This window comes from Sylvia atricapilla, chromosome 20, assembly GCF_009819655.1.
Source record: "Sylvia atricapilla isolate bSylAtr1 chromosome 20, bSylAtr1.pri, whole genome shotgun sequence".
In the NCBI taxonomy this organism is placed as follows: domain Eukaryota; kingdom Metazoa; phylum Chordata; class Aves; order Passeriformes; family Sylviidae; genus Sylvia; species Sylvia atricapilla.
Genome location: NC_089159.1, coordinates 4,796,916 through 4,822,609, shown reverse-complemented (window position 1 = coordinate 4,822,609; position 25,694 = coordinate 4,796,916). Strand labels below are relative to the sequence as shown.

The 25,694-nt window shown below is 47.5% G+C and overlaps 1 protein-coding gene across 7 annotated transcripts in view; it reads right to left on the bottom strand.

Moving 5' to 3' along the window:
- The window catches only part of CUX1 (cut like homeobox 1), a 274,071-nt gene that overhangs the window by 7,726 nt on the left and 240,651 nt on the right, over positions 1–25,694 (bottom strand). For 6 of the 7 annotated variants that reach the window (XM_066333199.1, XM_066333200.1, XM_066333203.1 and 3 more), the window contains one exon: positions 12,913–24,511. In XM_066333199.1, coding sequence (XP_066189296.1) covers positions 23,809–24,511 — 703 coding nt within the window. In that variant the 3' untranslated portion in view covers positions 12,913–23,808. Of the gene's footprint in view, positions 1–809; positions 927–1,879; positions 1,993–3,048; positions 3,116–3,512; positions 3,650–12,912; positions 24,512–25,694 lie in introns of those variants that run through there. The other variant, XM_066333204.1, reaches the window with a different exon arrangement.

Sequence of the window (25,694 nt, the reverse complement as noted above, 5' to 3'; positions counted from 1 at the left end):
CCAAATAAGGTCCCGCACCGCTGGAGGAGGTTTCCCGGCTCCCGGTGCTATTAAAATATCCCTAACAAACCAGACTGGGTGCAGGCAGCAGGGAGAGGCAGCGGCCGGAGCGGGAGGCACGGCAGGGAATGGAATGGGTGTCCCCTCTGCGAGAGGCACTTGTGCATTTCTAAGAAAAGCCCGAGGTCAGGAGAGCCCGGCTGTGACCGGGGAAAGCTCCAGGCTGCAGCCTGAGCCTCCTGCAAACCCAGGGATGAACCTGCCGAGGGACACAGAGCAAAGCCTGGCTCCCCTTCCCAGCCTTCTCCTGCCACTACCGGGATGATTTTGGGCCGGCTTCTTCTCTCCTGTCTGCCTTCTGGCTGCTCAGGGAGCAGCTCTCTCTCTGCTGGATACCAGCAGCTCAGCAATGAGCACAAGTGGGACAGGATGAAGTATTTTCCAGGCTGATAAACTGCAGGGGTTTATTGCAGGAGGTCCCCATTTAACCTCTGGCAGGCTGCAGTAGCCACACTTGCCTGCTGGAGCAGCCAGTGAGCATCAGAGGGGTGCAGCAGCTCTGTTAGAGAGGACATTTGGGTTTTCTGGTTTTGAAGGTGTCAGAGAGCCCTCGGCACAGATCTGAACTGCCTTCCTGGCAGGGAGGCTGGGTCTCTGCTCCTCTGACAGAACACTGCCTCCTCTCCCACCCCAGTTAGCTCCAACTTCCACACACGCTGCATGTTGGAAATGTGCAATTTCTGTGCCTGGAGATTGTCTGTCCTTGTGAGCCCGAGGATGGACAGCCAGCCAGCCAGCTGGGCACTCACCCTGCCAGGGTAGCTCTGCAGGAACTTGATCTTCTCGTAGAGCTTGATGTTGTCAGCTCTGAGGTTGTCCAGCTCGCTCTGCAGGGCGTGCACCGTGTGCTGCAGCATCCTGTTCTCCTGCTCGGGGTGAGGAGGGACAGCGGGCTCCAGGAGGGTTCAGCCCCTGCTCAGGAACTAAACCCCCCTGGCTTTGAATGCAAATTGCTCCTTAATGAAAACTGCCCCAGGTGTGGCAGAAGGAGGCTCATAGTCCTGACCCACTGAGAGCCCACCTCTCAGTGGGCAGAGAAGGGTCTAACGGGGCTTTGGGATGGGACGTGGCTCCCACAGGAGCACACACAACCAGACTGATGCTTTCAGTTTTAATTTTCATGTTTTCCAGTCTCTGTGGTGCCCAGGGGTGCAGCTCTGAGCTCACAGTCAGTGTCACTCAGCTCTGCACACAGCAGGGACACAAAACAAATCCTTCTCCTGCTGCACACCAAGGACAACTTTCAGCCCCAAAGCACAAACAAGGGTGGGCTGGAGGGAGGAACAAGGATGGGACCTCACAGCCTGGAGCTGGAATGGGACAATTAAACCCCAATATGCAAATGGACAAAACTTATAAAAATGTAAGTTTTCGTGACCAGCCAATTCGTGACCATTCTTAGTCCACCTTGGGTGTAGCCCTGCTCAGATCCTGTCCTGCTCAAGGTGTACCCTAAAGGCCTTACAATAAATATCTACTTTATTCTCCAGCCCTGTCCAGTCTGTTTCAGGTCAGCCTTCCCAAGGCATCAGGACAGCACTGAAAATGTTATTTTGAGCTCTACTTCAATTTGTCACCCCCAAATGTATCCTCTCCATGGTGCTTTTTCCACGGCAGCCCCTCACACTGTGCCAGGAGCACAGGACACAGGGGCTTGGACCTGTCCTTGAGCTGGAGCAGCACCGAGGGGCTGGGGCAGGCTTTGCTCCTGCTCACAGCAGATGTATTTTCCTTTTGCTTGCAGCAGGGACAGAATTCCCTAGAGCAGCCAGCCCAGGCTGGGGTCCTGCAGCCCCCGGCCCCTCCCCAGCAGACTCACCCCCTCCAGCTCCTGGTTCTTGGCCCGGAACCGTTCCCTCTGGCTGGAGATGATGGAGAGCAGGGAGTCCACCTGCCCCTCAGGGAATGAGGGGCCAGGGGATGGAGGGTGACCTGTGGATGAGGTTTGGTGTGAGAGATGACCTGGTAGATGCCCACCACCCATCCCAGGGGCGTTCTCAAAGTTCTCCTGCTGTGGGACTTTGGGGCCACCCAAATCAACCCCTGTGCAGTTATTGCAACAGGGACAACAAAACCATAAATAGATTTGGGTTTTTTTTTTTCCATTTTTGAGGACTCATCCTCAAAGTGGACAGGAAAACCAATTGCATTATTTGGTACAACCCATGGCTGCCTTTCCCTGACCCCAACCTTCCCCATCCCTGCCAGACTCTCTCCTCTGGCTTCTGCAGCAGCTGCAGCATTAAAATAAAGCCCCAGAGCCACAATCCTCTCTCCCTCACGCCGACCCCTCATCCACCACCAGCTTGCTATGCCCGTTTTTTGGGTGCCCCCCCACGATGGGGCTCTGTGGGTGCCTGGGGGGCTGTGCCTATCCCTCCCTGCTCTTCCTTCCTGGCAGTGGCATTCACAGCCAAGGAGAAATGTGTCCCCAAGGCCATGACTCAACCAGCTGCACAGAGCAGTTATTCACAGAGCAGGATGGGTGGCTGCAGGTTGTTTAGCTTGGTGGGACTGTTGCTGTGATGTTGTTTATCTTGTGTTTTCAAAACCTTTCAAAACAAACAATGAAAAAAAACCCAAGGAAAAAACAAGGAAAGGCATTTTTTCCCCCAGAGGAGCAAGAAGTTGTTGGTTTAATTTTTTTTTTTGATTCATTTTCTCCTGCAGACCTCAGCACAGGGGCTGATGTACAGGAAATGTTTCACTCACTGGCTCTGGAGGGGTTTGGTGTGGGAAGAGCAGGAGGCAGAGCACAGGGCTCAGGGTGTTTGGTTCAGCCTGGGCTCACCAGCTCAGCACAGAGCCAGGCCTGCCACGTGCCTGCTGCACCCCTTGGCAGGAGCCAAAGGATGGGCAAAGCTTGGAAAACTGTCCCAGTGAGAGACACACTGAGCAGGGGGGCCTCAGGAGCATCCTCACGCTGCCATCCCTGGAGAAGTGACCACGGTTGGGGTGTCCCAGCCCAGCCTGGCTCCCCCCTCTCACCATAAAACAGCGCTGTGGCCTCCTTGATGGGCTCAGGGATCTTCTCCAGGCCGGGGGCAGCTGCACCCTGGGCAGCACAAAGCAGAAGGGATTAAACATTTCCCACCCACCCAAAGGTGCCTGGGCAAAGCATTCCCTCCTGGATCCTGCTGCTGCTCCCCTGGCAGCTGCAGCCTCATCCCTGCTGCACAGGCACCCTGCAAGGACAAGGACTGACCCTTGTCCGGACTGACCCAGCTTGGGAAGGCTGGTGTTCAACCTCAAACCCCTGGGAAAGGCTGGATGGTTCCTGGATGCCCCTGGTACCATCCCCTCCCACGCCAGCACCTCCCCATTGCACGGGCACCAGGCAAATCTCTGCTGGGTGAATTATCAGAAAGAAAGAAAAGGAAGGAAAGAACAGGGGAAAAAAAAAAAAAAAAGAAAGAGAAGAGGAGGTGAACACTCCCCATGTGCAGGGGTACCTCTGCATCTGGGCGGTGCACAGCAGACAGGGCCTGGATGGTGCTGAGGTCATGCTCCAGCTTGGCCACGAGCTCCTTCTGCCCAGCCAGGGTGGACACTGCCTCGGTCAGCTGGAGCTGCAGCTCGGCACAGCGCACTGCAAAACAGAGCCAGGGCTGCCACCGACACCCCAAACTGTGCCCAAGGGCTCAGCAGCCCCAGAGCAGCAGCCCTCATCTCTCCTTATGGCTGGGGGCAGCAGGAAGGACCACAGCAGCAATCCCTGCTCGGCACCAGGGCTCCAGCCCTCCTTGGGGATGCCCCAGGCTGGGCACAGCCCCTGGGAAGGAGCAGTGCCACGTCCCAGTGCCAGAGACAGCTGCCTGCACTGGCACAGCTACTTCAAAAGCATCAGACAGGTATTTTTGGTGCCCCAAGGCAGCATCCTGGCTGGGCAGAGGGGGGACAGCCAGAGAGGGTGAAGGGGAGCTGAGCCCATGAGCTGATCCCCAGGTCTGGGCTGCAGGGGAAAGGTTGTAGCATCAAAGGTTGTAGCATCGTGTGTCCCTGAGAGCCCTGGGCTGATGCACTCTGCTAACGAAGGGCTGATGATACAGACAGCGTTTATTGTGTGCATGCTGTGTGCACTGTGTATAGGTACAGCCTGGGATGTGTTCCAGGAATGAGAGCCAAACTGGGGCCAAGGATCCAGGGTTCTCTAGCACACAAATGCGGTGGTGCTGAGGTCAGGGTCCACTAGGGATGGGGCAAAGTGGTGCAGAGGGGTGGCCAGGAGCCAGGGGGGCTAATAGGATCACAGGGGTGGGGTGCTGTGGCAAAAATAACCCAGTGGGGTCCAAGGGAAGGAAGAACATTCTGGCGTGGGTGTATATATGGTAACAGGGTGCCGTAAACTTAACAAACCAATAGAACAACGAAATAATAAAGAAATATTAACACGTGGCTGCAAAGCCCCACGGGAGGGAGGTTTTCCTCACCATGACCTGAAAGGGGATCTCTCCCCATTTGCCTCGGTCCCTCCAGGGTTGAGGCATTGGGGAGACCCTTACCCTTTATGGGATCAGCCCCTGGGCCCTCACAGGAGCGATGGAAGGGGCTCCCCTGGCTGTGGGGGCTGGGAGAGGCACTCACAGGGCAGATGGTGGGGGCCTGGAGCAGGGTGGGGACACCCCCCAGGAGGGGCTCAGGTGGGGCCACTGCTGCCCCAGGCACGGGGCCAGGCTGGGCAGCCCCCGGCCATCCCTGCTCAGCCAATTTTCTACAAAGGATCCCTCTTTCCACTGCCCCCCAGAGTAAAACCCACACCCTAAACCACAACAGGCACTGCTGGAATGCTCCAGGAGCAAAACAAAACCCTCTCGTTCCCCTCATATAACCCCAGCCCAGATGTGAAGCAGGGGAGAGCTGCAGCTACAGCGAGAGGCACGGGACCAGCACTGCAGGGCAAGCAAACTGGCAAATCCATCCCAAAACTGTCCTGCAGCAGAAATCGACTTGTTTCCTCTTTCTCCCTTGCTGCCAGCAGTGGCTGGGCCTCTCCCTGGCTGGAAAACCTGCTCAGCTCCAGGTTCAGAGCTGCTGTTTTGCAGTGGCAGCACCTCCACCATGGGGACACAGGGTCTGTCCCTCTGTGCCTGGATTTCCAGGTGGGTGAAAGCTCAAATCCCAGCTGTTCCAGTCCCTTCCTGATAATTCCTGTTGTAATTATTCCCCTAAATTCCAGACAGCTGGAAGGAAAAAAAAAAAAAACAAACAAAAAACACAACCCAAAACCTTCCTCATTTATCAACAGCCAGGGAGCAAGGAGTGCAGGGGCTGCCTGGGGAGCAGCAAGGGCAGGCTGTCCTCAGGGCTCCTGCCCTCTCTGAGCCTTCAGACAAAGGGTGCAGCACCTGCACAGCTCAGTTCCGGCTCTCCCAGTCTTGCCAGGCTGGGAAATGCTCCACACACCCTGGAACCAGCTGTGCAGAGAGGTCCTTACACGGGGAGTGATGCCCTGGCTACAGGGCTGGATTAAGAGCAGCAGTGATGCCCAAACTGACACTCCTTTCCCAGGAATCAGGGTCTTTGCTGCTGCAAATTCCCCCCTTTTTTTGGGAGATGTGGCACTTGGGGACACAGTTTTGGTGGTGGGCTTGGCAGTGATGGAGAAATGATGATCTTAAAGGTCTTTTTCAACCTGAACATTAAGAAAGGCAATGACTGTGTTCGTGTAATAGAATCACAGAGTGGTTTGGGTTGGGAAGGAACTTAAAGCCCGTCCCATTCCAGTCCCTGCCATGGGCAGAGACACTTTCCACCAGTCCAGGCTGCTCCAAGCCCCAGTGTCCAGCCCAGCCTTGGACACTGCCAGGGATCCAGGGGCAGCCACAGCTGCTCTGGGCACCCTGTGCCAGGCCTGCCACCCTCACAGGGAACAATTCCCTCTCAATTTTCAATCTAAACTTAGACTGGATAAACTTCTTTATCCAGTTTAAAGCCATTCCCCTTCCCACGTTATTCCCTCACTGCAGGGAAGATAGGTGGCACATGCTTTGAACACAACACATGGATTTCTTTTTTCCCCTCTCGGCATTTTTGCATTTTAGAGCCCCAATAAAAGACTCGGGATGAAGCAGGAGTAGTTGTGCTAAAGGCACATCCCACTGGAGGTCAGTATTTCTCCAGGAATGGGGAATCCCTGCCTGCTCCAAAACATGGGTGGCCTGATGCAAAAATATTTAAATCAACAAGATCCAGAAAGAAGGAAACTTCTTCCCTACGGTTAATTATTCAATTGGCTGTCTTTAAAAGTCGCATTAAAATGTAACTGGGGAAGCTGCTGCTGGCCAAACGTGGGCTGGGGGCCCAAATTCTGCACAGGGCACTGCTGAGCATCCTGCCCAAGGTTCCCCACACTGGAGGTCACCTGGGGCAGGACGTGCTCTCCAGCCTCCCACCCTGCCCAAAACCCTCTGCAGAGCTGAGCTTTGGAGCCTGCAGAAGGAGACCCAGGCCCTGCATCTCCCTCTTAAACAATCCTTCTGGCTTCTGAGTTAGATGGACTGAGTTTTTCAATTTAAGAGAAAAAAGGGTCACCAAAGAAGCAGAGCTCTCAGTTTTAAAGGAATCTGCATCCTCCCTTCCCTTAGGTCTCATTCAGCCTTGACCAGTCCCCTGCAAACCATCCACAAAACCAGAAAAGGCTGGAACCCTGCCTGACACTGACAGCCACCAAACCCACGGAGCTTCCCTCTCATCTCCCTGCCCGTGTCACTCCTCACAGCTGGTTTTTGCTGGTCCTTGTTCTTTAATCATAACTTTTCTCTTTTCACGGGGGCTGTGGCCACCCCTGAGCCCGTCACCTCTGTGCCAGTGACTCGTCACCTGCAGCAGCAGGAGCTCTGCCAGGCAGGCAGGGCAGCTCAGGCACTCAGACCCAGAAAATGGGAATTTGCCTTTGTCCTCGCAGAGCTGCTGAGCTGCAGAGCCCTGGCCCTGACCCCTCAGATGTGCAAAAACCTCAAAGGCCGGGGAGGAGGAGGAGAGCTGCTGCAGAAGGTCATGGGACAAAAAGAAGGTGAAGTCCTGGGGAAAGTGGGTTTTAAACTACGGATGTTTAGCCTCAAACTCTGCCAGCTCTGGTGTTTAAAAAAAAGAGCAGAAGTGCAGGGACTGGGCAGCCACACACTGGCAGAAGCTCTGGTGCCACCTTGGCATGGACAAGGGCTGGCTTCCCCTTGTCTGATGCACAGAAAATCAGAAGCTGGGACTGGGTTATTCCCATCCCTGGAAGTGCTCAAGGCCAGGCTGGATAGGGCTCTGAGCAACCTGCTGCAGTGGAAGTTGTCCCTGCCCATGGCAGGGGGCTGGACTTGGTGATGTTAAAGGTTCCCTTCCAAACCAAACCATTTAATAGTTCTAGGATACCTTGCCAAATGCTGAATGAATACTCAGAAAGAGCCTCTGCTCAAAGAAAACGCTCTGAAGAAATGTCTCTTGTGGGAATTCTGTGTGCCCAAGGGGCACAGCCATGGATGACACTGCCATGGCATGAATTTTTCTGGAAATTACACCAAGGACAGGTGATGTGGTGGGACACAAAGGTGCCCCACGCAGAGGAGAAGCAAAACCCAAACTGAGAATGAAAGATTGACACGAGTCTCTCACCGCTCTAGTTGTGAACAGCCCTGCCAGTCTCTCGCCATTCCAAAGCTGCAGGTTGAATCCTTGAAGTGATGATTGAAGCAAACAGCCCCAGCAGAGCCTGGCAGATGCAGGGGCTCATCAGGAGTGCCCCCGAGACCACGAGCCCAGTGCTGCCACAGAGCAGCAGCAACTCTGACTCCTGTAACAAGCCCCAGCAACTGGGCTCCCTTGGCAAATCATCCAAAATAAACAGCATCTGTTTTCACAGATGGAGAGAATTAAGACATACTAGCAACTTGGTTTGAAGTTATAAGGCCAGACAGAAATGAATGAGAGGCAATCTTTCCATAAGATGGTGGCTTGATTACTGTGGATACAGACAGATGAATAAATCACCTTGGGGTGAGATAGGCTGTAACTTGCTACACATCCATGGGACCGGGGAAACTGCTCATGTGGCTCCTCAGAGCCCCGAGGAGATGAGAGGTGAGCTGTAGCTGAAGGGGTGGGGGTAGGAGCACACACATGGGCAGTTATGGCAAATGAGCTGGTGCTCTGCAAGTTCACACCCTGATTAGCCTCGTGGAACTTTTTTAATCTCCCTCCATTTACTGTCTGGCCTCTCTGAATTTACATAACTGTAAAAAAGAAAACAAGCCGAGAAGTGATGTAGCACGCTCTCTTTGAAAAGTCAACTGAAGTGCACTGAAAGCCACTACTTCAAAGGTTTGAAGTCTATTTTATTGACTGGAAGGAAGATGATGGTAAGATAAGTAAACCTTGGAGTGCCTTGGCACGAAGGCTCAAAGCTGGAGACTCACTCAACACAAACAGGAGCGTCTGAGAGTGCCAGGGCCAGGAGCAGAAGCCAAAGGAAGAAACAGGAAACTGGGTCTGCCATGGAACCTTTGATTTTTCCCAGCTCTTTCACCTTTCCCCACACTGGGCCACTCCAGTTCATGACTGGACAGTTACATCCAAGTTGAAATCATTGTTCTCCCCCATGAAGAAAAAAAGTGCCAAGAATTCTTGGCATCACTCTCCAAGAGCATTTCCAAGCCAACAAAGTCTTACCTCCAGCTCTGCCTGATGCCAGAGCTCCCAAGGTTTACACATAAGCTCAGGCCCAGTTTCAGGCTCCTGAAACACTTGGCATTTAGCTTTTAAGGAAGTCTGGAAAAGGCTGTTATTGCCCAGAGTCCTGCTTCCCTTCCAGCAGAACCAACGGGAGACGACTCGACCTTGACCCTGTGCTGTGTAGCTGGAGGGGTGAGGAGCGCACGGTCCAAAAGCTGCACATCCAACCCTTGGGGCACAAGATGATTTTCTCTGCCTTCATTTTTTTAGTCTGTGAAGGTGCCAAGGCAGAAAGAGCTGAGCCAAAACCCTTCCTGCAACAGGAAGGTTGTCAAAGGCCTTTCACCATTGTTCAGCTCCATGGCTCCAGTTCTGTCTTGACCTTTTCATGGTGAGGGACAACATTTCTGCCTGGCCCAGAGTCCGTGGGAGTCACTCAACCCACCTCAACTTCATGCAAAGCCTTTTCCTTGGGGCCACCACTGCTGGCAGCTGTCAGTGGGCTGAGAAACAGGACAAGGAGGAAGGGAATGACTGAATTTTCTTTCTAAAAGTCACCAGAGCCCTGTCTGTGGGCTCTGAGGGGCAAATCTGCTCAGAAGTAAAGGTTGAAGAGCAGGTTGTGGTGCAAAAGCCCAGCTGAGCCATCTGCTGAGGTGCATCTCACCTCCCATGGGGCAATGAAAAATCTGTTATTAGAAGGGCTGCACTGCTCCAAAAACATCCCCAGGGTAATTAAAGGTAGTGAAGATCAAGTGCTCCAGAGATCTCAGCAATACAACAGAAAAACACAAAAGAATTGGACTTTGGGGGCATTTTAAAGCAACTTCTGTATAAACCTCCAGGGAAGGAGAAAAGATCTGGCTCCTGAGTAGCCAGAATGCCTGGATTATTAGTCTGGGAATCATCTCAGCCTGCAGTGCTGCTTCTGGGCTGTCCTGTTCCATCTGTCCCTGCCATGAGGGCAGTCTCTGATCAGACCTTCTGCAGGCCTCCTGAAAGGGCAGAACAACCAAGGAGAGGATGAAAAGAAAAGAATGATGACATCTCTAGAAGCCACCTGTAAGTTCCAGCACAATCTCCCTGGTCTCCAGGCACAGATACTTGGCCTGGAAAAGCTCCAGGAGCGCAGAGATGAGGTTTCTGTGCAGATACAAAGCTGCAAGAGAAGACATCAAGAACATCAGCGAGGCCCTTCAGGGATGATACAGAAGATGAGCAGTTCCAGACAGGGAGGGATGGCACCAGTGAAGGCAGCAAGAACAGCCCTGCTCAGTTTTAGCTTCCATGGGCTGCCAAAGAGATGAGAGAAAACAGGGACAGTACAGAGCAGATCATCTTCCACACCCTGAGAGCAACATCTGAGACTTGTCTGCCCAAGTGACAAAGGAAGCACAAGGAAAAGCCCCAGTTGGTGTGATCATCCCAACATCAGCATCCTTCCCTGCTGCCCTTTCCTCAGGGCCACCTTGGAAAATGGCCTTGGGGAAGAGAGAAGGAGCCACCAAACTGCACCTGACAGGACAAGGGTGCTGGTTTCCACCCAGGAGAGGGCTGATCCAGGTGAGCTCTAAGGAAGAAGGTTTTTTATGCTGAGGGTGGCACAGGGTGCCCAGAGCAGCTGTGGCTGTCCCTGGATCCCTGGGGATGTCCAAGGGCAGGCTGGACAGGGCTTGGAGCACCTGGGACAGTGGAAAAGGTCCTTTAAAGGTCCCTTCCAACCCAAACAATTCCATGACTTTCTGGGGGCTCCTTCCCACCTCTCTGGGTTTCTCTGCCAGAAAAGGAGCAGGCGAGATCTCTTCTCCCTCCCCTGCTTTTCTCCCTTTCTTTTCACATTTTGAGGGCCTGCTGGGAAGGGAAGGTTGGAAAGATTTCTCCTTCCCCTTCCTCCTGGCTCAGCCACTCCAAAATAAACAGCTCCCAGCAAAGAAACCCAGTACTGCTTAATAAATTCACCCTGTAAGGAGAGAGATTTCATATAAGAAGGGATTATTTCCAAGGGTACTAAGATAATTACATGGGTAACTTGGAAGAGTTCAAGAAAACAGTTTGAATTTTCTTATCAGTTTCCCATAGCTCGGAGCAAAAAGAAAATAAAATGCTCTGCTGTAATCAAATCATGTTTTCTGAAGCCCTCTGTTGGCAAGTACACAATTCCTTCACCACTTCCATTGAAACAGAAATACTGGGGAGAAAATGACAGCACTTCCAAATGGAAAGAAGTGGAGCTCCAAAGCACCATGTCAGGCACTCACAGCTTCTTACCTGGTGGGAACATGATGCCATGTGAAAAAAACATCCCTTTTCCCACTGAACTCAAACTGGCTCTCACTGATGGTGGGGCAGGAGCACAGCCAGGACCCTGGCACTGAGGTGTGGGCTTACTCCTGCACCCAAGAATGCCACAGACAAGGACTTTTCCCATCAATCCAGCAAATCCCTGTAACATTTCCTATGCAGACCTCACCCACCCAGCCCTCTGTCCCAGCAGGAGCTCACAGTGATGTCCCAGTTCACACCAGTAAAGATCTAGGGGAACACACAGCTTACACTTCTTCCAAAAAGACAGAATTCTGACACTCTTCTGAAGGGCTGCCCCTATAAAATTAGGGTGGAAGATCCAACTGTCTCCATGGAAGACCATAAATATCTGCTCCTGACCTCTCAGATGCTTCCCTGTGCTTTGGGTTGCCTTCCTAACTTCCCAAAAATCAACTTTTTTGAGATTTAGGCTTGAGAGAACAGCCTGGCTTTATCCCAAGATGCGAAATTCTGAGCTACTGTGAACCTTCTCCAGGTCACGGCTTTCTCAAGTGTAACACACCCTTTGCTTATGACCACGTGTGGCATTTTAGGAGTTTCATGCTGATACCACCTGAAGAAAAGTGCAGGTTACAAATACACAAATTAACCTACCTGAGGCACAGCATTTTAAAAGTCTAGCTGTTTGGCATCAAGTTTAAAAAAATCAGAGTCAAATTATACACAATAATACCATTTATAGCAATCAACAGTTGGACTAGTTATTAAAGAGAAGGGAAAAAAAAAAAAAAAAAAGGTGTTAAACCATGAACCTTTCCATCCTGTGGAACAACCTGTCACAGACTCTTCAAAACCAGAAAATGCACATTTGTCATGAAATGAAGGCATTCAGTAGCATTTTAAATACATTTTGAGGAAATTTCCCCCATGCCTAAAGATGGCAAAGACACACATTTGGACAGTAACATGGAGCTGGACAAAGTGCCACCCTCACTGGGGTGGAGATCCCAGGCTGGGACTCCTGCTCTCCAGGACAGACTTCTCAGGACAGAACCACAGCAAATATCCATCCTGGCCCTCCAAAACTCCTGTTCCACAGGAACCCCCTGGGAGAGGGCACAGGACAGCCTGGGAGGAGAAATGTGTCAGGGATGCACTACAGGAGATGGTAGAAACCAAGGTAAGTCCCCCAAAATAACCTTCCAGTCACAAAAAAATCAGACAGGGGCATGCCAGGGACAAGAGAGCAGCCAGGTAAGCACAGACACACACCACACAGCCTCTACCTGACACCCAGAGCATCCAAAAAATCGATTTCTTCCACTGCTTCTCTAAACATAATCCCACTGATTACAGCATCTGCTCCTTACCAAACTCCTCACTCTGTAAATACTGAGAGTATTTATAGGATCATCCCATAAGGCACTAAAGGAGGAATTTATTTTCCTATAAAAGATCTGTAAAAATAAACAGTGAGCAAAGTATCTGGGAAAATTCTTTGACATTTTCATTTCTGAACCTAAAGCATTCCCGACCTCAGGTAGCTGAATTTTTTTTTTCCCTTTTTAATTAGTTGATATGTTGCTGTGGTGCTCAAAACAATCCCCCTCGACAGTCTCAGACCTCAAATTTTCTGTCTGTGAAGCTGGGTGCCCACCTCACACCGACTGCAGCAGGAATGGCCACACTTGGATTTCACTGAACATTTTGGACATCTACCAGTTCAATATTTAAGGCATTGGAAACACACACACGCTCCCCACAGGAACTGATACACAAAAAGTAAATTTTTCCTCCCCTGGCCAAAGACAAATCCCACCAAACCATCCCTGTGATCCCTCTGGGCATCACCAAACCAAAAGAAGCACAATGTAAATGTTTGCTGCTTGGACTCAGGTCTCACCTCAATAAAAGACAGCCCACGCGGAATTGTGTTTGTATAAAAGATATTTACTTCAATTATCACACCTAGGGTGCTAGTGAATAATAATAATAATACATCGTGTGAGTTTCATACAGTGATATTGCTTCTCCATATCATATAGGGACCGTTGTACAGTGCTGAGAACAAACATTTTATGGCTAAACCAAACAAAGACAGAAACAATGCCGTCTGCTGACGAGGGAGCGCTGCCCTGCACTGCCAGCCAGATAAACTCTTACTTTTTTTTATGTTTAAACAAATACCAAGAAATAAAATGTTACAAAAGATGAGTCACAGCAACACAATGTGGGCTTCTCAAAGCTACTTGTACAAAAAAAAAAAAAAAGAAAATGACACTTTTTTTTTTTTTTTTGGTCAATTGGGTCTTTGTGAGGATCTTTTTTTTTTTTCCTTTTTTTTTTTTCTTTTTTAAAATCCGTGATTGTGAATATAACAAACAAGCTCTAAAAACATCTAAGACTTAGTGCGTTACAGAAAAAAATATAAAATACTGCTAAAAATGTAAGACACCACAATACACTGGGGTAAAAACTGAGCTTATTATTAAAAAAAAAAAAAAAAAAAAAAAAAGTTCTCAGGAAAAAGTACACCACTTTCTGTTCGAGTTCATCTTGTGCTGTGTTAGTAGTCGGGGCATTTCCAAGGTCTGCCCATTCTCATGGCAAGTAGTTATTGCACAAATGCAAAGAGTTAATTTTTTTAATTAAAAAAAGAATAAAAAAAAATGAAAAGGGACATGAGGGGAACAATTAAAAAGAAAAAAAGAAAAAAAAAGAACACCCCCCCTCCCTCCCCAGCCTCCATCTGCTTTGGGATCGACGTCCAAATTCGTACGTGTGACATTCTCACAGCATTTCCAGCAAAGGAATGGGAGAAAATGCTTTTCACCACAGAAATGCATAGAGTATTCCCAGAGGAACAACCTTTTGTTTGGCAGAGCTGATCCAACACTGACACTAGGGCATTCTGAACTCTGATTTTCAGCTTCTTTTTGGACTACACCAGAAGGAAAAAGAACCTGACTTGGGAAATTCGCCGGATAGTTTTTTTTTTGTTTGTTTTTTTGTTTTTTTTTAGTGGGACACCCTCGAAAGGCAAAGTGCAAATTTGCTTCCCAAGTCACAGAAGTGGTGCTGTGCCCTGCAGTGCCCATGCCAGGGGGAGCTGGCACTGGCTGGTGCTGCCCAGAGCCTGGCCTGTCCCTGCCTTGGACACGCTGGGATCTGGGGCTGCAGTCTGGCTGTTCTGCTGCTCCCCAGGGCCACCTTGGAGGGAAAAGCCTGTCTGAACACATCTCCACCTGGCAGCAAGACTGAGCCACCCCTCTGTGCCACAGACAATGCACAACGTGGATTTCCAGAGCTCACACCAGGAAAAGTTGCTGCTGCGAAGGTGAATTATTATTTTTTGCCTTATTTTTTCCTTTTTTTTTTTTTCTCCTTGACCAACTTTTGAATGAGAAGGGAATCAGCTCTGAATTCAGAAAGTCAAACATATGCCAACAAAGATGAACATCACAGGAAACCAGTCTCTCATTTTAAATGAACACTCGTGAGTTAATTACAATGTGCTCTGACCAGGGGCTCTGCGTCTTTAGCAAATTCTCAGTAGAGGCTCTAGGAGGCTCAGGGTTATTTTCTCTCTCTGTATATTTTAAGTCTCTTCTCTCACAACTGAGGCTTCTTATTCTCAGTCCTAAATTACTTAAAAAACTATTTAAATAATATTATTTATTAGGCATTTAGATAAAATACTTTTTTTTTTTCCTTAAAAAAAAAAAAATGATTGCTCTAGAAAACACAACAGGGGCACAATGATATGGATACTATGAACCACCTGCTCCATCTTTAGGATATCCCAAGCTTTCTCCAACATCCATTTAGGGGACAGCAACCTGGTCTAGTGGGACATGTCCCTGCCCATGGCAGGGGGTTGGAACAGGATGAGCTTTAAGTTCCCTTCCAACCCAAACCAATGATATGTAAATACTCCTGTTGTGTTTATATTAAAAAAACTCCAACCAACCAAAACCAAAAAAAACCTCGACAAGAAAGAAACTGTTAAAAATTAATCTCATAAATAGGAACTATCAGATTGTTGTCCTAATCACAAGCCACCTCTGTGTGTTTCACCTTCTGATGCTGCAGAGAGAGCGAGCTCGGGAAGGGAAGGGGATGCCGGGGTGGGGAGAGCCTGTTCTGCACCAAACCAAATCCTGACTGGAATGACTGGACAGTGCCTGGCCACCCAGAGCCAGGACAGCCCTGGGGGCACGGGAATGGGGACAGCAGGGGTGACTGATGGCACGAAGGGACACGGAACCTTCTGGGACACTCCCAGCCCGAGGAGCGCACGGGGCGAGGCTGAGCCCTACGAGCATCGACCGCTGGGTGAGGGCTGAGCCCTCTCCCTGGGGACCAACCCACGGGGCCACGGGAGTTTCTTTTCCCCCAGGAATGTGGATTCTCCTGAAGTGGAGCTCCCCCTCACTGCCTGTGGGACTGGAAGGGCCCCAGATCCAAACCCAGAGTTTCTATTGCACAAAGACTCCTCACACAGTGCTCGTGCCAGTGGTGGGACACTGGGATGCTCCATCCGTTTTTGCTCCCACCCACCTCCCACCTCCCACCCCCCACAAAAAAAAAAGCTGCAAGCCAGATCACTGTGCTTTAGATTATTCTCCACAAAGAGATTAGGAAATAAGGCACATAGCTTTCCGAGTAGAGAAAGTGAAAGAGTAAATTTCAGGAAGCAAAACCTAAAGACTCAACGGGAAACGTGGCAACACACAGGATTTTGATGATATGCCTACGGAGTGAAAATAAAATCATTTCAAGCTCGACTAAAATCTTTCTCCCACAAGAAAAAAGGAATGACCCATGAACTCCATCTCTCTAGAGAAGGTGAGAAGGAAATGGAAGCCCTGATCAAGGAAAAGGAAAAGTACAATACAGATGTGACCTTGCTTATTCTCTACGCTCCTCCTTTCCATCCAAAGCAGATGCTCAAGTACTCCCTGTATCACCTGTACCAGCATCCAGAGGTAACCAGATACTTTGGAAACACTTTTAAAGCTAGTAATAACTTACCCACACATAAATAACACATCAAAACAGCACGAAGGGTCCAACAGAAGCTAATAAAAGCCAGGACAGTCTGATTGAAAGACTGATTGCAAAAATATTTTTCCTAGTTACTTGGAGACAAGATTGTACTTCAGAGCAAGTCAAGTGCCAAGTTTTATTTATTCTCTTGAAAGCACAGACACTCGCCTTCAAGAGGAGCTGCCTAACAGAAAATTTCTACCTGATTCCTACAAATACTTGAATCTTCAGCTAAGGGAGAGCAAGGCTGAACTGCATGCTTTAATTCCATACTTGGCTAGAATTTACTTCATCAGCTGGTTTTGTGATTGTTTTAAATATTTCTTCACTGTCCATGGATAAAAGGAGAGAACATTTCATGTGTGCAAATACCTGGGATATGAACTTCCTGCAGGAAGCCAAACTCACAGACCAGGTTTGACCCCTCCTTCCCAGTTCCTTGGCTCTTGCACATCTCAGACCCGCGGGATCATTTTTATGTATTCTGAGCATGATCTTCCCTGTCCTCATTAGTTAAACCCACGCATCTCCAGCAGCCTGGTCTCTCCAGTGGCTAATCCCCTCTGTACAGCAGGGAATGGCTCTGACAAGTGGGGAATGGCATCCTCTGCCCATTAAAATACATATTGGTTTTAAGCCCTCGCTCACCTACATCCCAAATGATTTCACCAATTTGGCTGCAGCAATTCTGCTGCACCATTAAGACCAAGCACACAAATGTTAAATACACAGAGGGGCTTCTCCATCCTGGAATGATGCACAGGGACACATTTAACAACTCCCAAAAATGCATACTAATTACCCACACAGACAGAAGAGAACACAACTCTTGCTCTTGTTGCCAAGAGAGGGGCTGTGCTCTTGTGACACTACCAAGAATTACACAGGAACTGTGCAAAAATCAGGTGTGGCACCACTACAGCAGGAAATTCTGGGCATGGCTCTCCATTTGCAAAGAACTTTGGGTGAAGACTGTACTATGTATTACAAATATCTCTGGAATTCAAACAGAAAGCCAAACACAGACATCACAGGGGCATTCACTTTGCTGCACTGTTTTTGTTATGGTTAAGGGTTCAGTTGCTCTCTGCACTCAGCTGGTTCAAAGTCCAAAGAAACTGAATTGATGTGATGAAATCAACAGTTTTAATAAGAGGAAATCTACAGAACTGTGGCTAAAATCTCCCACCACCACTGTGAGTCAAGCAAGCTTGAAACTGGCAGAATTATTCCTTACAGAAGAGCCGGACAAGGAAAAAAATACAATAATCTTACTAGTTTTTTAAAAGGAGGCATTTCCTTCTAATGCACGTCAGTGCCAGAAGATGTTTGTGAATAGCAATGACAATCAAGCCCAGTAATCCCATCAGGGTTTTTTTTTCCCGTTCTCAAGAGTTGTGGAAACACAGATTTCCCAGAGAGCCAAGGATTTTGGGATGGATACAGATGCCCAGGTCTTGGGAAAAGCAGGTCCTGGATTATACCAGAGGATGCTGGTGAGGGGCCCACGAATAAAGTTCAATGAATGACTTTCTTCAACTGGAAAATGACCATATAACTAATAACTGCTATTAAATATGCCACAGTACCACTTGGCTGGGGGGAAATCATCCCTGAGGACAGAGATGGCACCACTTCCACACCTGTTTTTAAGGCTTTCTGAAAACTTAAGTGCACAGGCCTAACGCTAATCTTCTCCAAAAGGATAAATTTCACGTTCAGAGCATAAAACCATTTTATCCTTGCATATTAATAGGGTAGGGTATAGTCCATGACCTGGTCATGTAGGACAAATCTGTCCCTAGGCATGGTATAAAGAGCTTTTCTTGCTATAAAATCCATTATTAACTGTACTTTATACATGGCATAGTCAATATATCCTATAAAAGAGATGGGGAGGAAAGAAGAAATTGGTGGAATTATATTTTTACGTTTCAGAGCTCAAATGTATGTGAAGGAGGCAGGGACTGCTACAAAGGTAATATCAGAAAAGAAATTCAGATCTTGTATTTCCCATGCCAGTGATTCTCCTTGCAATTTAAACCCAGACTTTAAACTGCTGAGGGATGGGGGGAAGGAAGGTCTGTCCTTTGTACAGAATTTTTAAATTCTCAGAAAAGTTGATTGTATATGCAACACAGAGAAAATGCTGATGTTCAGAGAGCAGAAAGGGGAAGGCAGAACAACGCAGGAATCAACCCAGTCCTGCCAATGTTTTATCCATGTGAGGTAAATTTAGGGACAAGAGGTCACACCAGGGCCAAAACTGCCACACACACTGACAGGAAAGCCTTGACTTGGTTTTAGGGAATGGTAAATCCAGTCCCCACCTAAGAAACAAATTTCCTTCTCCTCCTCTTGTTTCTGAGTCTCCAAGAGGAGCTGGGCCACACTGAGTGGCTGAAGACAGAAAACATCTCCTGGGTGAAGAGAAATCAGAGAGAATTTCAGAAACTCCTCTGCAGCAAGAGACACAAATGAAGCCAAAACAGTGCCCACCATGTGCAGGTTAAAAATGTCACCATTCACTTTCAGTCTGCAATAAATTGCCAAGCTACTGGTCTCTCACAGCCCTGCTGAAGGCACAGATTACTGTGGCATTTCAACTGAAATAAAACATTTGGGATCCAAGTGCTAAGTGTCCAAACACAATTACTTTTTCTCATGTATTCTCATAATTTCTGTATGGTCAAAATAAGATTTTTTTCCCTGTTTCTAATCTGCCCTGTTTTTGCCAGGAGCATTCTCATTCATAAAAGCTTTAAGAATACTGGAAATTATTAATTTTAAAATGGGAGATGACAGACTTCTGATGGCAGCTGTAGGGACCACAACCACTGTTAGCATTTTCCATTATTTCATCACATTAATTTGTCACATTTCCTTCAATCCTATTTTATGTCAATTTATCAGCTTTGCAGTTTGAATTACCAGCAGAATGATGCACTTCTCTAACTGACTATTTTTCCTGTTAAAGGATTGAAAAACAGTGACTTTTAAGTAATTTGATTGGAAAATATTGCATAGAATTCTGTGGTGTTCATGATCCCCCTGCTCTACATCAATCCCAGATCAGCAAGTTACATAAAAATAATGCAGAGATCTTTTAGCTAACGAGAAAGGCACATACTCTTTTCTTTTTAACTGTAATATAGATCTTTCCTATTACAGCAAGGAGTTTATTACTAAAGGACTCACTAATTCATGATATGGGCAGAGTGCACTGATATGGATTCCTTTAAAGGGTGGCTCTATTTATAGGCATTTCACTGATTAATAAATAAAATGGTCAAATTTTATGGCATCAAAAGCAACTGTAATTAAATGCATTTCTGCCAATAAACATCTGCAATGCTGTTGTCTGAAATCTGTGCCCAGAAAAATGGAAGTGTATTGACAATCCCACTGCATGACCCTTTTGCCACAGGATACTCTTTCCTGGCTTTTAGCAAAGAAAGCACTGCACTTTTTTCCTTCCCTAATCATCCAGAGAGAAAAATCAACAGTTTAACTGCAATATAAACGTATTTCTATTAAAACAGCCCTGGCCCTTCATGCAGAGTGTTGGTTAAGAGCATGGAACTGGAAACAGAGAGAGAAAATAAAATGGTTTTAAAGAATCTTAGGGAAAAACCGGCTCTGGCATGATGGATTTCCTGAAAACTGCCTGTGCTTTTATCCATCAGGAAAAGAAACGTCAGCAACGAGGGTTCTGCTGCCCTGTGAGATGAGCCCCATGTCACACGTTTCACACATTCCCTTCCCCTGGAATCAGCACCCAAGGGATGACAGCCACTGTGCTGCTCTTTGGCATTTCTTCTCCTTCAACTTTTTATCCTTTGAATTAAGTTAAAAAAAAAAAAAAAAAAGTTATTCCAAAGCACATTTTCCTCCCGAGGGTGAGTTCCAAACTGATCCCAACTATCGCTCACACCCTGCAGGGTAAATTCAGCCTCTAAACTGGGGGGCCTTGGCCAGAAACACCAGCAGGTAACTCATGTCCAACCCGAGAACCTCAGCAGTAGTTCAACTAATCCATCCTACTTTCCACTGGAACAGAAAAGCAGCTGTGACCTTGGCTAAACACCGGGACAAACCCCGGGAGCATCTCTGAGCTCCAGGTCTGAGGGTGCTCCTCGTCCCCTGCCCTGGAACCAGGGTGTCACCAAGGGACCCAAAGGGACTCTGGGCAGGAGATCACCCCAACAGCATCTCAGCAGGCTAATCCACATTCAACACAGATCATTAAATATGAAACAGCAAAAAGGAGCTAAGCCGTTAATAAAGTGCCAAAAATATAGGAAATACTGACAGCATTTTATTTGATTAATTTTATAATAGATCCCAATGACAACGCTTGGCAGGATGGAGCGACTTCTGACTTCTGAACGCTGTCTTTATCCAGCAAAATTACATGACTCAAATGGAATAATGGAGCTTAGAATTAACAGTTAGTGTTATGAAAGAAAGATTTCCTCTAGGGCAAGCTACAGATATGCTTTTTAAAAATCATTACAGCATTAAAAACTGGGCGGATGCTAAAGAATCCTAAAGAACCAGTGGAAACCTGAAAAGCAACCCAAAAATAAACAGGAAACAAAAAATAAAAGAAAAAGAAGATATGTTTCAAGGCACTTACGTATTGCTTATCAAGAAGAGAGATTGACCTTAAGTGCTGCATTTGCGTGCGACCTGTGAACACAGTTCTGCTGTCGTACAATGCAGCCAGAGCTCTCAGTAAGCATCATGGAATGCAATCAGATAGACACAGGCACAAGAACAGTTTGGGGAATATTAACTTAAAAAAAAAAAATTAAAAAATCATCAAACAGAAAATAAAACCCACCCCTCACTATGGAGAAAGCTGAGAGTAACCACTTGACTGCATCCAGCACCTGGGTCTCAAATCAGCAGACAAGGACAGTAGGAACAGACCGGCAAATGTATTGCCTAGAATTAATTAAAAAACCTCAACCTGAACCAAACAACAACAAAGAAAAAAATAAAAATCATGAAAGAACCTAAGAAAATATCTGCATCTCCTGAGCAGCAGTTTTGCTCTTGGCTGGAGATGCAGCTCGTTGTGACTTGTACTAAGGTATGTGAACTCCTACCAGGACGTGTGTTATCCACGGAGCTGTGCTTTGGAAGTCAGACCAGGACACAGGACAGGTACAGAGAGGTCACCATTGGCTTCACCCCATTCCCACAGACTGGCCACGCTCCTGGTGGGACACCAGGAGAGCTCCCAGCACGTGCTGCCACACCCTGGTGTCTGTCCCTGCCAACTGTCCCTCAGCTCAGCACAGAAAGGGGCAGCTGCTCTCTCTCTCTCCATTCCTCAGCTTTAGTTTCACATCACGAGTCCCCAGTCACCCAAGGAGGAATCCTGAAACAGCTAGCAGTGAAAATCGGAAATAAATCCCTGCCTTTCAGCCTCCTAGAGCCTTCTTTCCTTAAGTCATGAGAAGGATGGATTTTAGTGTACTGATTCTTAAATTTGTGAAAACTTGCGCTAAGTGCTGCTGTCGCATGTTAAGAGACTGTAAATGAAATACATAAGTTCTAAAACATCATGCAAGAAATGTGGTTTCACATCTTACAGTCAAAAATCCTACTAATGAATTAATACAAGCACACTGAGGTGTAATATTGGGAACATACCTTTAAAGTCGGAACTCCTCTCCCCCATCCCTCCCTCCCCCAAAATCAGAAAAGTAATATTAATTAAACTTAAGAAGTAATGAATGCACCATTAAAGTGTCATCAAAAAGATGCTGACCTAAGACAAAAGTTCAATGATACACAATACGGTCAAAAAAGTCTTCAATCAATAATATACAGTATGACAACTACATCTTGTAAATTATACCCAATACTGCCGGCAGTCTATCCCTCTAAAGAATATTTGCCCCCTTTCATCCCTTCCTAACAATCAGATAATAAAATACAGCACCTATAAATAAGCAAAAAAAAAATTATATATATATATATTTATATATATATATATTCCGAAATCATCTATTGTTAGTTTTAAAGATATGGCAATAAAGGAGTCTAAATTAGCAAACTTGTAGAAGCCATAACTGATAAAACAGCTTATTGAAAAAAGGTGGCAGTAATGCACTCTATGTGTGCACAAGTACGTAAGAAAATACACAGACGTATAAAATTGCACGCACACACCCACGCACACACATCCTTCCACGCACCTCTATGCTCACGCATATACATATAGACAACAGGAGGAGTTAGAGACAAGTTAGAATTGGATTTGTACTTTGATCAGCCCTAACCTGTGCATAAAATAATGGGAGAAGGCTGTATTTCTGCAGGGCAGAACGGGCCGGGCTGGGATTCGAGAGCACGAAGGTTTTGGTTTCGAGCTTGGGCTGCTTCCGCCCCGGTAAGAGCCCGTCTGGTCATTGCCATGTACTCTTTATCCACGCCAAAAAAAAAAACCAAAGGAGCTTCCCACAACTAAAACGTATTTAAAACTCAGTGCTCGTGGTGGGAAGAGAGTCAGTAAATGGCCACCGACAGCAGGAGGAGGGCTGGGTCTGCGGCAGCTCCACGCCCCTCTTAGTGGTGTGTGTGACAGCGATCGGACACGTGAGCTGCGTCCCCAAGGATTCCAGGTGAGCTGGATGTCGGGGACACGGGCTGGGCCCCCAAGGAGCAGGCTGAAATGTTACTGGCCAACGTTTTTGGAGCGATCTGGTCTTTGCTGAAAGGAAATCCTGTACGCTACGAACCGAGTGAAATGATCAAGTACATGCTGCTTCTAAGTTGTCTCCTAAACCTCCCAGATATGAGGTCTGATCAGCGTGCTCTGTGGTTAGAGGTTAAAAAGCAGATTATAAAATACCTAGATTCAGATTTTTTTTTTTTGTCCTGATTTGGCCTAAAATGGAGTGTATTAAACAAATTCTGGGCTGCAAAAGACCAGAATCAGTTAAAGCTATGAAACAATGTGCACTACGTGTCAATATTCTATTTCACTTACAAGAAAACACTAAGTCAGCTACCACAAATTAAGATATTTTCCTGATGTGACTTTTTTTTTTTGTTTTGTTAAAAAATATGTGGAGTAAATGTGTTTTTTTTTTTTAATTCAAAGTTTCAAACAACAAGATTCTTTTCTTTTCTTGAAAATATGTAGGAATCCAAACTAGTGTGTTTAGAGTCGGTTGACTGTGCAATCTCTTAGTGGCAACTGAACAGCTACAAAAAACTTTCTTTTTTTTTCTTTTTCTTGAAAAATCTCCCCTTTTTTCCTGGTTTAAGAAGATAATAGTGTATTATCGCTCTGTAGCCATTAGATGGCAGATAAAAAGCCCCCTTTTAATATGTGGGTTTGATTTTTTTTTTTTTAAGATTTTTTTTTTTTAAGGTTTTTTTTTTTCCTGTTTTTCATTTTTTTAAAGCCCCACACCAAAGAGGAGGGCACAAGGCAAAGCTGTATGAGTTATTCCAGAAATCGTGGAAATCACTTAGGGCAATAATAAAAACACTTCAGGGTACAAAAAAGCTTGACTACACATTTCAGTTTTCTTCCTCGAAAACACAAACATAAATCGGGCTTAACGCTCCTTTTTTTTTTTTTTTTTTTTTCTTTTTTTCTCTTTTTGTTTTTCGTTTGATTTCTATATGCACCTTGGCCTATGGCGTTTTTGCCCTGTGGCCCGCAGGGCGGTTAAGTGCGAACACAATAAAACCCAGTAGAGGTCCAGTTTTGACTTTTTCCCAGCTCTCCCGAGTTGGGCCAGTTTAATCTCAAAACTCCCACTCGACGGCCTCTTCCCGGCTGGCGGCCTTCTCCAAGCGGTGGATGATGTTGTTCAAGTTGGCCGCCTTCTTTTTCCTCAGGGAGCTGTCTCGCGTGTTCCTGGAGCTGGCCGCCTCCGAGAAGCCGAACAAGCTCTGCAGGGAGTTGGCTTTCTGCGAGCCTGCGGCCGGCGTCGAGCTCGTGCTTGGCACGCTGGAGATTCTCTCCGAACTCTCTTTCGACTTGTAGGAGCTCTCCCCCGTAAGGACTGAGGCGGAGGCAGCTGAGGTAGAGGCATCCCCTTCGGCGGCAGAGTTTGGCAGTGTCTCCAGAGCGTCCCCCGGGCGCTGCGGTGCCGGCGGGGAGCCCTGCCGCGGCGCTCGGAGCCGGCCCTCGTCGTCGGTGTCCTCCAGGCTCTCGGGCTCCGCTCTCTCCGAGCACGCGGCGCCTCGCGGTGCCTCCTCCTCCTCCCCGGCCTCCGAAGCCGGCTCGGCGGGCCCTCCCTGAGACTTGGCGCTGCCCGACTCGTCCGCCTCGGGGCCGCCGGCCTTGGCGTCGGGAGGGCCCTCGGCGTCCACGCCGTCGCAGCTGTCCCCCTCGGAGCCGTGCGCCGCCCTGCTGCTTCTGGCCGAAGGGGAGTCGCTCGACCCGGCCTGGCCCTGGCTCCCGGCTTGGATCTCCTCGATGAACAGCTCCCGGCGGATGCGGGACCTAGGAGACAGGGGAGAGGGATGTCAGTCTGCCGGGGGGGCAAGGAGACGCCCACTGCTACTAAAAATGCCCTTTCTTGACACTAAAGATGTCCCTTTGTGGAGTTATTAAGGGTGGACAAGACTTCCGAAATCATCGACTCCACTAAAAATGCCCTTTCCATGCCACTAAGGCTGGAGAAGGCTTCTCAAATCATTGACTCCACTAAAAATGCCCTTTTGTGGAGTCATTAAGGCTGGAGAAGACTTCTGAAATCATCAATTCTACTAAAAACACCCTTTTGTGGAATTATTAAGGCTGGAGAAGACTTCCGAAATCATCGATTCCACTAATAACACCCGTTCTATGCCACTAAAGATGTCCTTCTGTGGAATCATTTAGGCTGGAGAAGACTTCCGAAATCATCAACTCCACTAATAACACCCGTTCCATGCCACTAAGGCTTGAGAAGACTTCTCAAATCATTGACTCCACTAAAAATGCCCTTTTGTGGAGTCATTAAGGCTGGAAAATACTTCCAAGACCATCGAGTCCAATTTCCACCAAACCCTATGGCCAATTGCTGCACTGACTTGTTGTTTGAATGCTTCCAGGGGTGGTGACTCCACCACTTCCCTGGTGAGAAGTTACTATTTTTAACAAAAAATATGAATACAGTTGTAGGAGAATAAAGTTGATTGTAACACAAAACAATTCAGATTTCTACCAGGAATGAGCAAGTCTACCTAAACAAAAAATAATCATTAAGGCTGGAGAAGACTTCTCAAATCATTGACTCCACTGAAAATGCCCTTTTGGGGAATCAGTAAGGCTGGAAAACACTTCCGGGACCATACAGTCCAATTTCCAACCAAGTGCTGCATTGACTCATTGTCTGAACGCTTCCAGGGGTGGTGACTCCATCACTTCCCTGGTGAGAAGTTACTATTTTTAACCAAAAATATGAATACAGTTGTAGGAGATCCAGAATAAAGTGGATTGTAAACACAGAAAAATTCAGATTTCTACCAGGAATGAGCCAGTCTGCCTAAATAAAAAATAAACCAGGAAAAAGCTGGACAAGCCCCTTGGTGTTCTCCTGGACAGCAAGGAGGAATGATGATGAAACCAAGCCTGTTGTGCTGAAAGCACTGTGAGAAAGCCCAGCCTGTGACAGGCTGCCAGTCTATGGCTTTTGCCTCAT